Here is a 15,672-nt window from a genome sequence, read left to right as displayed (position 1 = left end):
CAGACCCTGACCTTGTGTGTGTATATTACAGCTGAACAGCTTGTGTGTGTTTTTGTTCATAAGTGTGCGTGTGGCTTATGTCTACTGTGCTCGCCACTCACCCCGTACACACCACCACAAAGTCCATGACGTTCCATCCATTTCTCAAGTAGGAGTTCTTGTGGAAGGCAAAACCAAGTGCCAGGATCTTTATTCCTGATTCGAAGCAGAAGATGCCGATGAAGTACGGTTCTGTATCATCCTGAGGAATAAACAGAAGGCAAAGAATGAGAAAAGGAAAATGTAGGTAACTGAAAAAGGGTTGGAAAACAAAAGACTAACCCTTCTTTATAAATACATGTTAAAAATTAAGATACAGCCTCTTTCTGTCCCTAACTTTTACTAATTTACATGTAATGAAAAGTCACATGGTCCTTTCCATGCGATCTTAAAATCAGTTAAAGATAACCTCAGATGAACAACATTAGTCCAAAACATTTCACTAACTGATGAATTATGTGATCATAACATGTGATTTTTTTTTAGGTCAGACTGTCCAAGAAAAAAAGAAAGTGTTGCATGACACATCGTGCAGGCCTTCATTAGCATCATAAATGACACCATAATTAGAAAAAAACATTTCACAATTTGATTGCAGGGGACGCCTGAAGAAAGCTTTTTCTATTTAAAAAAAACATGGCAGCATGTCTTAGTTTGGCAAAATTTGATCTAAAAGTAAAAATGAAACAAAAAAAAACACAATAAAACCAACAAAAAAAAAAAAAGACTTCTGGAACGATGTCCTAGGGTCAGACGAAACCATATCAAATAGTGCCAGGTTTGTCAAGAACTGAACACAGCACAAACAACTCATAAAAGCTGTCACAGTGGTGGACGGGTGATTTACGGGCACGGGATGTTGGCACCATGCTGTCACCGAGTTGGCCATGAACTCTTTTGTATATTAAAGTATTCAGAGTCTACAGTTCGGCCATCTGTGCAAGACCTCCGCCCATCACAAATGCTGCCCTCCATAAACCTCACTAACATGAAAAAGAGGGACAACATTCTTCCTCATCAATGTGAGAAACTGATTATGTCTTATCTCCAGTAAATGCTGCCAAAAGTGATTGAACCTTGGGATATCCAGTTTTTCACATGCTGCATTTCAGCTTAGTTTGTGTTAAATAAATAATGACAGGGTGTCATATGTCATGCAGTGCTGCTCATCTGAGGTTGTTCATCTCGTTTTAAAACCTAATAAGGACCAATTGAACTTTCGGTTTTCTATTCTTTTTGTGCCAATGTTTGATGGAACCCCTGAATCTGGCTGCAAAAAGATGGAAGAGAGTTTGAGTGTCAAATTTGACTTTCTGATCTCATAAATTCAGGAGTGCATTTCAATTTTTAAGATTTGCTGTAGAGAAGAGCTCATTTATCACAAGGGGGGAAATAACAAGCCATTTTGTTTTTAATTAGGAAAAAAAAATCAGTGTTCTTAACCTTTTCAAGTACACTAACTTCACACATCTCCAATAAAATCAGCGATAAATCACAATTTACCAGGCGTTCAGACAGTGGTGTCTTGTCTCCATCAGGCAAATGTTGCTCCAGAGCCAGGACGATGCAGTTGGCAATGATGGTGGCTAGAATCATCCACTCAAATGGAGTGAGGACAATCAGTTAAGGAACAACTCTAATATGTTACTGCAAAGTACAGCTTACATGGCACAAGGTTATTTGTTGCTCAGTGATGGCATTATGGCCTAAGACATAGCTTTAAAACCAAACTGTAACTACAGAACATATGTCTAACACAACATTCACTTGTACATTATGGAAACCTCTGTTTTTGTAAATCGGTATCAGCCTACCCAAATGGGATGCTGGGAATTTCAATACACTGTAACTTGGATGTACCAATGAGAATACAGTTATATTATAGGAAGACAAATATGGACATACAGTATATGGACTTTTGACATTTCTCTTTCTTTGCCACAGCAGAGGATGATTTTCCGAATACTGTTTTGCGGTAAGTTTCATATATTATATATGTGAGTATACTCTTAATGCATGGCTTTTCTGACATGACCATCCCTATTTATCTATGCTTGGGATCAACACTATGAGTGGCAGGAGGCAGCAGGGGCAATGCAGGGTTCAGTTGCCACGCAAAAAGCTAGTTCACAATACACACACACACACGCACACACACACACACACACACACACACACACACACACACACACACACACACACACACACACACACACACACACACACACACACACACACACACACACACACACACACACACACACACACACACACACACACACACACACACACACACACTGCCCACTCAAGGGACTGCACCTGTCTCATTCAGGCCACAGAACCAGCAAGACCTAAATAAGTATTTGTGTCCAAATGGGAGATAGAAAAGAATGATAGATTAGAAAAAGGAAGATGGATGAATCAAGGACAAACAGGTGGTAATAAAAGAAAAAAGAGTCAGGAGGACATTTACAGTATATCAAGTGGAAGCTTTGCTTTCAGAGAAATCTCATTTTCTAGCCATTCAGAACAGTAACACTGTTTCACCATTCCTTAGTGCTCCTTTCTTTGTGAGGTAGTTGTTTATTGAAACATATACATCTTGATGTGTGAAACTAATGCACAGATATTCCTGAACACAGTGGTGTAGTGGTCCTTGGAGATGCGGCTGTACTCTTAATTATTTAGTATATCCAAAAATGAGCCAGTAGTATTTTGCATATTGTCCTAACCCGTAATCTGTTTCATTTGATTTTTAAATGTACCCCCTAACCCTGTTAATTATGCACGATGTAGCTTTGCATTATCTGTGGTTGTCTGCCTGGACTGTAGAGCCCACCCCAGACATGTTATTAACATCATTTACAAAGGTCCAACAATAAAACAAAGAATAGGGGTGGCACCCACCGCATGACGTCTTCATCTAACATTACACTGGTATCTTTGACTGTGGATGAAGAGGCAGCACCTCCTTCACTATCTGCATCCTCTGCGAAGGGAGTGGAGGACAAATGGCACTGAACCAAGAGCCAAGCATCTAACTTCTGCACTCAGGCTCAAGCGGAACTAAGATTTGTTTGCAGATTCTTCGAATGACCACTAGAGGCTGGGTGCAAAAGCAAGTAAATATCCACTGACTCCAATGATAAAATGTTCAACTCTAGAGCAAAAATAAACATATACAACCTGGTTAAAAAAAAACTTTTTGGTCTCAATCATTGGATTTCACACCCATGACAACTCTGAGCGGGCTGAATTCTTTTATAGGCTACCACGTCAGGAGAATTTAAATAAATGGATTCATTTCTGATATGACTGATTGACTGTCACTTAAGCCAATGGCTCGCCGTTATCACTTCCTCATTCATAATAGTCATGCTATTACACCTAGAGACGCAATCAGCAGTTTTACAAACTATAAAGCATGCTATTGTTTCATTTTCAGCCTGAAAATAGAGCCGCAAGGTGCTCTCCTTCCTTAGCTTGCTTGTTTGTTTGCCTGAGGCTGCAGAGTCACATGACTGTACGACACCAAAGCACAAGAGGACGGAGGTGGAGGAAGGTGTTTCTGCGCCGCTGCGACAGGAGGCACGTGGAGAGAGCAGCTTTCAGACAGCCAGGTGACCTCGCTGATGAAATCACAGCAGTGCAAACAGGAGAGGAACTGAAACTAAAGTATCAATCTTATTACACTGGGATTGATCAATATAAATACCAATGTTGGCATTGATATTATCATTTTCTGATCTATCAGCCCACCACAATAACTGCAAATACCCTGCACTTTACCACTGTCTGCACTGTATGGGTTTTAGTTTGATCTAGTCATGATGTGGAGGAGCTGGAAAACCATTAAAGCTTTATAACACGGCTAAGATTAAGTTCTGCCTGAGAGTGTTTGTATATGTTTTTGTGTGTAAGTATATAAATGTGAGTCTGTATGCACATATGTATAAGAAGCATTGATGAATGTGGCCGTGATACAGCTGGGTGTACCGGATTTTAAAAAAAAGTGACAGGAATGAGCAGAGAGAGACACTGAAGCAGCGACACTGATGGAGAAAGAATCTCAACAAATGTGTGTATGTTCGTGCACTACACATGGGTAGCACCTCCTGAGGAATGACACTTCAACATGACTGTACATGATGATTATTTGCAGCTAAGTAATCATCAGCAGGCAATTATTTATGTTAAAGAGGACACATTTCTTTAACATTCTTATTTTTATTTTACACAAAGAAATGACACAAATAATGTCATATGTTCATATGTAGCTTTTTCTTCTCATGTCTGATGTGCCTCTGCCTCCAGATCAATCCACCCCTGCCCTTTAACATCGGAAGAAGTGTTGTTTAAATGAAACTGTGCCCCTCTGCTACTCCCTGTGGCATAAAAGTTTTTTTTTTTTAATTCACCCGTGAGAATACAAACTGCATTGAGCATGTTCAGAAGTTCATTTGAGAGCATATTGCACTGAGTTCTGTGCCGAGGATGAAAGAAATGTACCGGTATTGGTATGGAAGTTTGAGATTTACAGCAAGAAAACGTATAAGAACTCATGTTTCTCGAACACTGAAATTAATGTTTAGTATCTGACTTGAATGTATTTTGAGATCAGTTCATCTTCTGCTCATGAGAGGTCAAACTTTAATCAGGGGTGTGAAATCATTTTGAACCGAGTGTATGTGTGAAATAGTCATGGACACATGTATTGTTACCGACAGACAGGCAAACACTCAGAAGAACTGATGACTCATACTTCACCATAAACCTTCAATAATGAATCTCCTCTTCCTCCTTCCTAAATTGCTATATATAGCGACTTCAGACTTAAGCGCAATAGAAGAACCGGGACTTAGAGAGATAACAATATTCTGCCTTCCCACACTACATTTCTGTTGTCTTTGTATCTCTCCACCATTGTCTCCACAAATACTTGCTTTATATTATTTTTATTGGTGTGTGTAATAAGGACTGTAGGTAGAAGATGGATTTTTCTCGCTAAGAAAGGAGACAAGAGTCCCTCAGAGTACACCAGTGGAGTCAAATGACACACATATGCACACACGTCCACTGGCCTTTTATTAACCTTGCCCGGCACTGCTCCATACAGTCTTTATAGTCACTTTCTCTCCTATCTTCCCTCTGTTTCTGTAAAGCCCTTGCCCTTCTCTTACTGATCTATTTCTCTCTCTATCTACCCTGCCAAGCTCTCTCTCTCTCTCTCTCTTTTCCTGCCACACCTCTAAGCCTACACATACTCTTTTTCATCCTTATTTCACCAATCTTTCATTTTTCATCTCTAGCATTCTTGCATCTCTCCTTTGCATCTCTCCTTAGTCCACCTTTTTCCCACTAAGCCTGCCCATCAATCACGCCCAGCGCTATCGCGCAATCTCCATTCAATATCGAATGAGACAGAGAGAAGGAAAGAGAGATGCCGTGTCAGCAAGTGCAAGAGGACACAAACAGCAACTCAGTATCAGCGAGTTAAAAAAAAAAAGAGGGCTGGATAGAAGATATGTATGGATGGTTAAAATGAAAGAGAAAAAAGAAGGAAAAAAGAAAAAGAAAATGTCCTGTGGGCACAGACGTGGCTGAAAGGAGTGAGTGGTGAGGAATAAAAGAGAGAAACGGAAGGAGGACATGGTGGGGAGAGGAAAACAACAATGGGGAGAAGAGAAAGGCATAGATGAGGAGAAGAGTAATGCTGAATGAGGAATAAAGTGAGAGTGTTACAAAGGGGTGTGATAGGATTGCAGCATTTTCTTCTGCTGAGTGGTGTGTACACATATACACATATTCACACATGGGGGGACAGGGGAGGGAGACATACATCATACTGGCGCATAAACGTGCAAATGTATGTGAGCAGCTGACACACAGCACTGCACAAGATTACTGCAGCCATCGTGCTCTCCAGAGAAATGCCATCAAGTGAACATGAATGCAAATAGTTGCCTATACAAATACTTGTCTGTACATGTCTGTTCATGTTGCTGCAGGCACACATGTATAGACAAACATGTTTACTCATACGTACATACAAAATTAGAACACTATTTTCTAACATATCCATCTCCATGAGTGAGAGATTCAAGCTCACATAATCATACTTATGCCGTACAAACAAATACACAAATACAGAAGGAATAAAGTCCGGACAAGCTCCTGCTTTTTGGGAACATGCCAGCCTAACGCAAGAATTACAGTGTAGGCATTTTAGTATAAATGCAGTTCTTATTAGTCACGCTTATTTGTATTTTGTAACACATAACTTGTAAATATATTGTGCAGAGAGAATTTTTTCCTGGTTTTGATATTTTAGGAGAAATAGAAATAGAGCTAAAAGAATAAGAGCTAAATAAAGACCTTGAGCCTCTTTAATGAATTCTTAGTAAATCTGTGAGCAGATTTGCACATAAATCACCGCCTTGCTTAAAACCTTCTCTGGATTCATGGACGCCACGTAAAACACGGATTTGATCATAAGAATGTTTTTATCTTCTTATCTGAACCTCTTATCTTATCTCCACCGCTCATTAATTAGCATAAATTCCCACCCAGGGGCCTCCGTATAAGAAGGGTGCAAAGGTGCATGTCTACCTGTGGACATGGCACACGTTAAAAGAAAGAGTGTGAGAAGCAATTCCTGTTCCAGCTGGCAATTTGCTCCTTCACCTAGTTTTTCCTCCACCTGCTTCTCCTGAACCTGGACAGCTTATAAAGCCAATCAATCAACCTTGTGACATTTTCAGAAACACAATCAGAAGCTTGGAAATTAAACATTTCCATCAGGATAAAAGCGTTATTTTTCCTACACTATTCTCATGTCAAAATCAGGCAATTTAAAGAAATGCAACGCTTTAATGCCTTTAAGTCAGATAATGACGATCAATCTTTTAGTGAACTCTTTATTTACACAAGATCTCTCTGTGGTCGGAGGCAGAAGTCGACTTTGGTTGTATGAATGAAAACCTTGGAACTACTAACATTTTCATAAATGCCAGACATGCATAAATTTCACTCTATTTATTCACAAATTTGTTCTGCTCACATTTGATGAATGAGTTCCCTTATCTGTAAGATTATTTTTTAGGGGTCCTTTCATATCTCCCTAAATATTTGTGTGTATAAATATTTAATATTTGTATCATGGGGAGACGTAAAGGAGGCTTATTGTCTTGTCATAGAGCTGTGTAATTAATCACATTTTAATCATCGTTTCAATTTTGGCTCCCAACAATCAAAAAGATGATGCACTCCACAAAAAATGATTATTTTTCCAAATATTCGGCCTTGTGCTCAAAATGACAGACGCACTTCAGACAGAGATCCCACTTGTCCGTGGGTCAGTGAATCTTTTTTATCCTTTTAGTTTAGTTATTTATTTATTTGTGTAATATCAAGGTCACACTGCTGTTTCTGGCCAAAAACATGTAAGCGATTCTTTTTTTTCTATTTAGTTTGAAGTTTTATTTAGTCCAAAATGTTGGTTTGTGTTGGATATTTCAACATTTTTGTTAAGTTTTACAAATTCAGCATCGTTCAAAAGACAATCAGTAGTTCTTTTAAGTCAGTGTGATATTAATGTTGTCTATGATTGTTTTTTTCCCCATTATTGAGCCCATTGAATAAAAACAAATCTGTTTTTGTTGACCATGACCATACTAAATGTTATGAAACTTCAACGTGCCAAACGTAGTGACATCTGGACCTGAAGTGTAGTAAATAAAGACACACATCACTTTGTTCAACTATCCGTGTTTGGTTTGTTCTTTATGGGCCATTATAGAAATATGTTGCTAAGAAGAAAGAAAAGAAAAATCACTCTAAGGTCATGAAAAAAGAAATATACTTATTTTTAGATAATTCCACCTAGTTTGAAAAGGAATTATGACCAGCCTAAATGAAATCAAGTTTTAAACCATATTAACCTGTCCATATATATCTGTAACAAAAGTACACCATAAAAGCCCTTAAAACGAAGAATCTCCCGCATCTTAAATCAGGTGTGGGGACAATATCTGTTTTCTGGATGACCTCCAGAAGAAGAGAAGAGGAGTATGTCTGTGACAATGCTGAAACAAACTGATAAAAAATAAACTGATGGTCTCCCCCACGCAAAACCCTGAAAGTTAAAACTTAAACTTTAAAATGAATTATAAAAAGTGCTGTGAAGCGATTAAAAAATGTAGAGATTAGTTAATTAAGATCTGTAATTAATTAATCTAATCTTTTTTAATCTCACCTAAAAATTGCTGAGAAAAGCCCTCAAGTGAAGCTGTTTTCCTTTAAATTCATTACATTATTGTGACTGATCAAAACATTGATATATAACAAAAAAAGTGTGTTTTTTTTAAACAGACTTGAACAGACGAAGTCCTAGCCATTTACATCCACTTGGCAAGAACATTCGCCATCCTCTCTGTCGCAGACGTGCGCATGCGCCGGTTGCTCTCCTCGAGTTTAGTTTTGGGAAGAGTGTTGCTGTGGCAACATCGTTGCTAACGTTAGCTGTGGCTGCGACCGGGTGCTTTGCGTTTATGTGGCTAAACTTGAGCTGCTTCATTGGTGAGCAAAGTCCCCATAAAAAACAGATATCACTCTACCTTTATCAATGTTGCCGTCGGGGACCCTCCATTTTCACTTCTCTTCTCCGCTACTCCACCCCTCCCCCCACCTGTCCAGCTACAATGGGAGTCTACCAGCGTAGTTAGCCACGCCCACACACAGGGACAGCCAATCAGTGTCCACTTCAAGGTGGGACTGACCATTGTTTTCCACCCACAACTCAAGCACGAGAAACCCACTGCACAAACACAAATTTCATAATAGACAACTCACAAACAGAAAAAGTAAAATTAGAGATTAAAAAATAGATTAAGCAATTAAAAAACATAACGCGCTTAACTAGAATATTATTCTTAGAGTGAGGCGGCGGCTTTCCCTCATAATATCCCTCATTATTATTTTTCCTTCCTTTTTTTCCCTTTTTTTTCTTTTAAAATTTTAAAATGTTATTTTTTACACTTGAGTTATGGACAATAATTTTTATGTGCATCTGGACTCAAAGGGACAATGGGGGTTGTCGGGAGGGTTGGGGTGGGTAGTGGGTGGGTAGTGGGCGGGGGAGGGATAGCTGGGTGAGGGATCTTGTATACTTGTAAATATTTGAATGTAACAGCCACGCTATGCTTGTATTCTTTATTCTCTATAACCTTTAATGCTGTGACCATATGTATATTGTTTAATGTGTAACCAATAAAAATGTCTAAAAGAAAACAAAAACATAACGCGCTAAATATGCCTGTAAATAATTAATCGCAATTAACGAGCTGATTTGACACCCCTAATTCTAAAATTCATTTATTATTATTTAGGCCTTGCGTAAAGCTGTATTTTGTCATTAGTAGGGTGTATCTGTAGCCATTTGCCTGGTTGATAATCTATATATAACTTGCAACAGTGGGGACCTTGTAAGCATCTTTTTAAAGACTATGTAACTGCCGGTCCAGTTTCTTTTCGTTCAGTTTTCATTTCAGTCCAAAGTCAAGCATGTCAAGTGGTGATTCTAAATTGCCCACAAGAGTGAGTGTGAGGACTGGTCTCCAGTCCTGGGTGAACTCCTGCTTTTCCTGTAATTAACTGTAGGTGTAGGGTACATTTCCAGTAGTTGTATAGTCTAATCCAGTCAGCAGTGTGACAGACGCATTTAAATCAACAAGTTGAAGGTAGCGTTAGCCAGCTTACTAGTAACTAGATAGTAACAAAAGGACATCCCATGCTTGTCAGCAAGTACAAAACAGGAGTAGCCAATGTTTTTATCAACCAAGGTCAGGTTTTTTAAATAATCCTGTTACATTTAACATATATCAGCATTATTGGTGAACGGAGGTCTTGATCAATTGTAGCTAGTCGTGTTCCAGTTATGTTCACAAAATCTCCAGCCACTCACTATATCAGGCTACCTAGATGCACGTGCACAAAGTGTAAGGTAATCTATGCATTTGTGACAATTCAAAGTGTCAAAAGCATTTGAGAAGAGTCAGTGCTGAGAAGTTGCAGTCCTAGGGGCATCGAAGAGCTGGAGCTCATTTTCACAATAGATCCACACCTGTGAGCTGATCTGTGAACTGGCACAGATGGACTGTTACATCTCTGTGTTTATGCACAAAGGAATTATTTTTTAAATGCCTGGGTGTGGAATTAAGGATAAAATGTGCCTCATTAAAGATTTTGTGTTGCTTTCTAGAAGACAGAAAGAAGTGAGCCAGAAAGTAAGTTTATTTATATCCCTCATTCCTTTCCCCTCGCTTCTTTCCTCTCCCCTTCTCGCTGTGTCCTGTTACATTATGCAGCAGCAGCAGAGCAGCTCAAATAATTACTGCACTTTCTTGTCACTTTTCTCTCAGAAGCACTGATTTGATCAGATGAATGGGATTAAGCAGTGTGGTTGAAACCAAACTAATTATTTTGATAATCAGAAGCCATAAAGATAAGAGAAGAGGTTGAAGTGCTTAATTTTTTTTCCTGTAAAAAAAATAAATTTGAAGAAAATCCTCTGAATTGCAGTTAAAGCCTATTTCCCATTACAGATATAACCAGTGGAGAACTGCCCGTAAGTGCAGCACCACTAATGGTAAAGAAAGAAGGAAAAAAAGACATCTGGCAGCAAAAAACTCACTTAAAAAGCATAAACTTTCCTCATGAAAGCCTTTGTTATATGTTGTCCAATAATCTTTGGCCCATTAGCTACTTTCACTGCTGCTGGTCATCAAGATGGCCATCTTACTAAAGATGGAAAACGAATGGTAATTTTAAAAACAATTTGATATAAAGTCTAAAAGAGAGTTTTTTTTAATCACTTTTTAATGATTATTCTGTACTGTATCACCAACCTCTTTTTCAAGACATGTTAACTTTTAGGTTTCAAAAAGCTGAGATACTTATGGTTAATTCCCGAAAAAAAATAAAGGAAAATAATAGTTTAACTTAAACACATGCATTTCTTGAAACTGACGGGAGCAACTGCCGGAGCAAATATTTTTGAGTGACAAACCATAGCGATGGCAGCATCCACTTTTCATACACGAGCTCTGGTCTCTGTCTCAACCCCTGCCACTGCCACTCCCTCATCACCCGCATACAGCCGAGCTGTCACTTTGTACAAGATGCTGACGCTGGATTGTGCTGTTCGGTGTGTATATCATAGGAAAACGCCACATTTCTTTCACGTCAGCTGTGTGTTAAAGGAAGGTAGACACTGTTAATATGTTTGCACGCCTGACAGTACGTGTTTATTACTGTGTGCAGCCACTTGCTTTTTACTGCCAATGTGTATTTGTGCTTTGAGTGAGATGAGTTGGGGTTGAGTGTGTGCCAACACGCCCTGCAGGTAGAGCGAAGGAATCCAGCAGGGTTTGTCTAGTAACAGCCACAACACGTGACCAAAACACGAACTCAGAAAAAATGAAAAAATAAAAATCAATCCATCACAGACTCTCCCTTTCTTTATTATTTCTCTTCACGTATCCAAATCCCAAAAATAGCCCTTCCCCACGTCACTGCACCCATCTCTCTCACACACTCAGAGACACAGACACATTCTCAGACACACAAACCTAGCGCCAACACACTCACTTGTCCAAACTAGCCTGCAACTGAATTATTCAGCAGAGCCAGTTCGCACTGCTAAAAGAAAGGGGAAGGAGGAAACAAATGAAGAGGGCAGGGAGAGATGAAAAGAAAAATGAGAACCATCTTTTCAACGTATATAACGTTAACATAGACGAGTATGTTAGAACTGGTATGGATCAAGACTGTAATATGGATCCATATTTAACATTTTATGGATGTTTTAAGAGTTTTGCCCACATTTCCTTCTCACATTCCTTTCAGCATCAGTCATTATGTATGACTTAAACTGCTTAAACAATCTTTCTTCTGATCTCTGTGTGGCTAAATATCAGATCTCTAAGCTCTGACATCCAGCACATTCCTTCACAGGAGCATTTCTGAACACAAGTGGCAGTACCTGATATGAAATGATTTTACAGCGCAGACTCATATCAAATTAGAAAAATGTTGTGTAATATATATGCACAGGAGATTTTACTAAAACATTAGACAGTTGCAGATTTTGACACCTTATTTCTATAACTATGCACAGTTGAGTTTCAGCACCGAACCCTTAATCAGCATGTGGTTTCTTTCCATCACTCATTTTCCATCCCCCTGTTTTCCACATTGGCATCCATCAGCAGAACATCATCAACCAGCTCTCACTGCATTTTTCAGATATTAGATAGAAATACACCAACTACTCACAAGCGACGAGATTAGATGGCGTTCAGCTTGAGCAGCAGTGACCAACAATTGTGGTCAAGTGTGTCAATTTGTGGCAGTCAAATTTACACTCATGGGCTGCAGGATGATTCACGTCACGCGCACAACAATGCAGATAATAACAGCCATGCCTACACATGTTTGATGTGAAATGGTGCACCATTATGGGCTCAAATTAATGCCATAAGTATTTTGTATCTCTAAATAAACTTTGTACTTGTAGAAATATTTTGTGCGTGTGCAAAAAATATTTGTACTTGCAAAAAATATTTGTACTTGTAAAAATATTTTGTGCGTGTGAAAAAAATATTTGTACTTGCAAAACATTTGTACTTCTAGATACAAAGCTAAAAACTTTTTACAAAGCTACAAAGTTTTTTTACAAAGCTACAAACCTTTTTTACAAAGCTACAAACTTTTTTTACAAAAGCTACAAACTTTTTTTCAAAAGCTACAAACTTTTTTTATAACTACGAGTTTTGGCACTGTTTTGACGTGCCAAAACTAAGAGCCAATCAGCGATCTTTGGCACGGGTTTCAAAGGGTTTCTGGAGAGCCAATCAGCACATTGCATCGCCTACTGACGTCGCCGCCATATTGGATGTTCAAGACTGGGCTGCAAACTAATACAAGTAAATGGGCTTATTTTCATAAAGCACCTTTCTACAAATAAATTTACGTTTTACGTCTCATTTATTCATTCACACACGCACTAATATATTATATCAGCTATAGAGAACAAGGTAGTGCCGAAAAACAATATATATCCCCCCTCACAAAAATAGAGACATATTTTTTTATCAACAAAACAAATTAAAAAAAATTCAAATAACCAAATAACATATTTGAACCATTTTTCAGACAATAAAATAACAATAAAATGTAATGTAATGTGTAAAAATGTAAAATATGCTTTGTTAATGAGAGAATATGTTTCTCTATTTTTCTTATTTTTGTGAGGGGGGATATAAATGGTTCAAATATGTTATTTGGTTATTTGAATTTTTTTTTATTTGTTTTGTTGATAAAAAAAATATGTCTCTATTTTTGTGAGGGGGGATATATATTGTTTTTCGGCACTACCTTGTTCTCTATAGCTGATATAACATGAATTACTCCTATGTGGGATCAATAAAGTTCTTATTTTTGCCATCTGAGAAAATTAAATATATTATATTTGGTGCCTAACTGTTTCCCAAGTATATTAGTGCGTGTGTGAATGAATAAAGGAGACGTAAAACGTAAATTTCTTTGTAGAAAGGTGCTTTAGGAAAATAAGCCCATTTACTTGTATTAGTTTGCAGCCCAGTCTTGCCACATCCAATATGGCGGCGACGTCAGTAGGCGATGCAATGTGTTGATTGGCTATTCAGAAACGCTTTGAAACCCGTGCCAAAGATCGCTGATTGGCTGTTAGTTTTGGCACGTCAAAACAGTGCCAAAACTCGTAGTTGTAAAAAAAGTTTGTAGCTTTTGAAAAAAAGTTTGTAGCTTTTGTAAAAAAAGTTTGTAGCTTTGTAAAAAAAGTTTGTAGCTTTGTAAAACGTTTTTAGCTTTGTATCTAGAAGTACAAATATGTTTTGCAAGTGCAAATATTTTTTGCAAGTACAAATATTTTTTTCACACGCACAAAATATTTTTGCAAGTACAAATATTTTTTGCAAGTACAAATATTTTTTGCACACGCACAAAATATTTCTACAAGTACAAAGTTTATTTACAGATACAAAATACTTATGGCATTAATTTGAGCCCATACACCATCAAGTAAGGAAAAGTAAATATTACGTTTGTTTTTCAGATTTTATTTACACACGATATCTATCTCTTCCCTGAAAAGCATGAAATGCATTTCTTGTCCAAAGATGAACTGTTTCAGATTTCAAGAACGATAGTTTACAGCACAAAAATGTCACAATATAACCTGATTTTTATCCAAAAAGTTTCGTAAACTATTTAGTTATTTTTTTCTTCTCTTAAGAAAAAAAACTGATGTGTATGTATCTAATAAATATTCATGTTACCAATTAAACTCCTTAAAATGACAGAAAACTGGAACTAGCAAGTAAGACATTGTGTTGGGAAGCACATCTTTCATTTTCTTGTCATTTTAACATCTAAGAAACAATGTGCCATGCCTCTTATGCAGACACGCTCTCCAAATTTACTTCAAACTCATCCAAATGATAACCCAAATATTCCCAAATATTTTGTTATTTATATATTTATTTGGTGACTATGTAGCCACTTTTCAGTTTTGTGAGGAGGATATTTCTTTAAAACACTAAAATTCAAACACTGTGTCAGGTCTTGTGAATGAGTTGCACCACACCTCAGTTTTAATAAAACTGTTTGTTGCAACTACACCCTTGCAAGTGTTGCTCATTGCAAAATATATCAAAGTCAACTTTGAATAGATGTCAATGTAGTATTTTGCACAAAAAATATTCCGTCAAAGCTTTTTTTAGGGGGGGGGAGTTAAATAAAAGAATGAAAAGGTTAAGCGTTGTTAAGCTACAACTCTAATGTTCGCAAGTCAAACTTGACCAGTGACTTAACTCAACCCAAACTACTCAAAAAAAAGAAAAAAGGTTTTCATCCAAAATTGATTTTTAACCTCATAGTTAACTTGGTATGTATTGATAAGTGTTTTAAAGGTTTTTTTTTGCCATTCATCTTTTCAATTGAAAAAATTATAATTCCCTCAGCTATTTTCTATTCTGAAGATAATACGTAAGTATCTGAGTCTTACCGACTTTTATGAGAGCACAGTTGAGAAATAAAAATTCCTGTTGGCTGTGTTTTTAAAATTTCATTCAACATAACTAACTGCAACTATAGCAACATCTGTGGTGCTACAGGTCAAAATTTCCCTTCCCTTTCCGTTCCATGTCTGGCTTATTGTGAAGGATGCTGGCGTACGCTCTCTCTCCAGCTGTTTAGAAAACACCCATCTCCCTTTCATGTTGGTCATCTTAAGCAGGATCTTCTCAACATCTTCTGACTCAAGAAAGGGTGGAATGAACTGCTCAAAGTTGTTTTGATATCTGAGGCAGGCAACATAGTATATATAGTAGGTCCCCTGAGTCATTTTGATGATGTTCTCTGTTGGTGCTCTGCATTGGATCAAAATTGCATCAAAAAGGGCTTTATGACCATGAAACATCACCGTTTCTGGATGTAAAAACCTCTCACTAAGCAAGTAAGCCATCTGGGTCCTCCTCTTCATCGGATGTGTTTTTTATTCAGGATCATACTGAACATAATCCTCATTCTTAGACA

General features: G+C 37.7%; 1 protein-coding gene across 19 annotated transcripts in view; it reads right to left on the bottom strand.

Annotated features, from left to right (window-relative positions):
- The window catches only part of cacna1aa (calcium channel, voltage-dependent, P/Q type, alpha 1A subunit, a), a 90,935-nt gene that overhangs the window by 64,558 nt on the left and 10,705 nt on the right, over positions 1–15,672 (bottom strand). For all 19 annotated transcript variants that reach the window (XM_061711359.1, XM_061711360.1, XM_061711369.1 and 16 more), the window contains exons 2-3: positions 1,543–1,649; positions 102–241 (exon numbers count right to left, since the gene is read on the bottom strand). In XM_061711359.1, the coding sequence (XP_061567343.1) occupies positions 102–241; positions 1,543–1,649 (247 nt within the window). The remainder of the gene's footprint in view (positions 1–101; positions 242–1,542; positions 1,650–15,672) is intronic.

The sequence above is a fragment of the Cololabis saira genome, chromosome 21 (genome assembly GCF_033807715.1).
Source record: "Cololabis saira isolate AMF1-May2022 chromosome 21, fColSai1.1, whole genome shotgun sequence".
NCBI lineage: Eukaryota > Metazoa > Chordata > Actinopteri > Beloniformes > Belonidae > Cololabis > Cololabis saira.
Note: the sequence above shows the minus strand (reverse complement) of the source record. Positions and strands in the feature narration are given on the sequence as shown.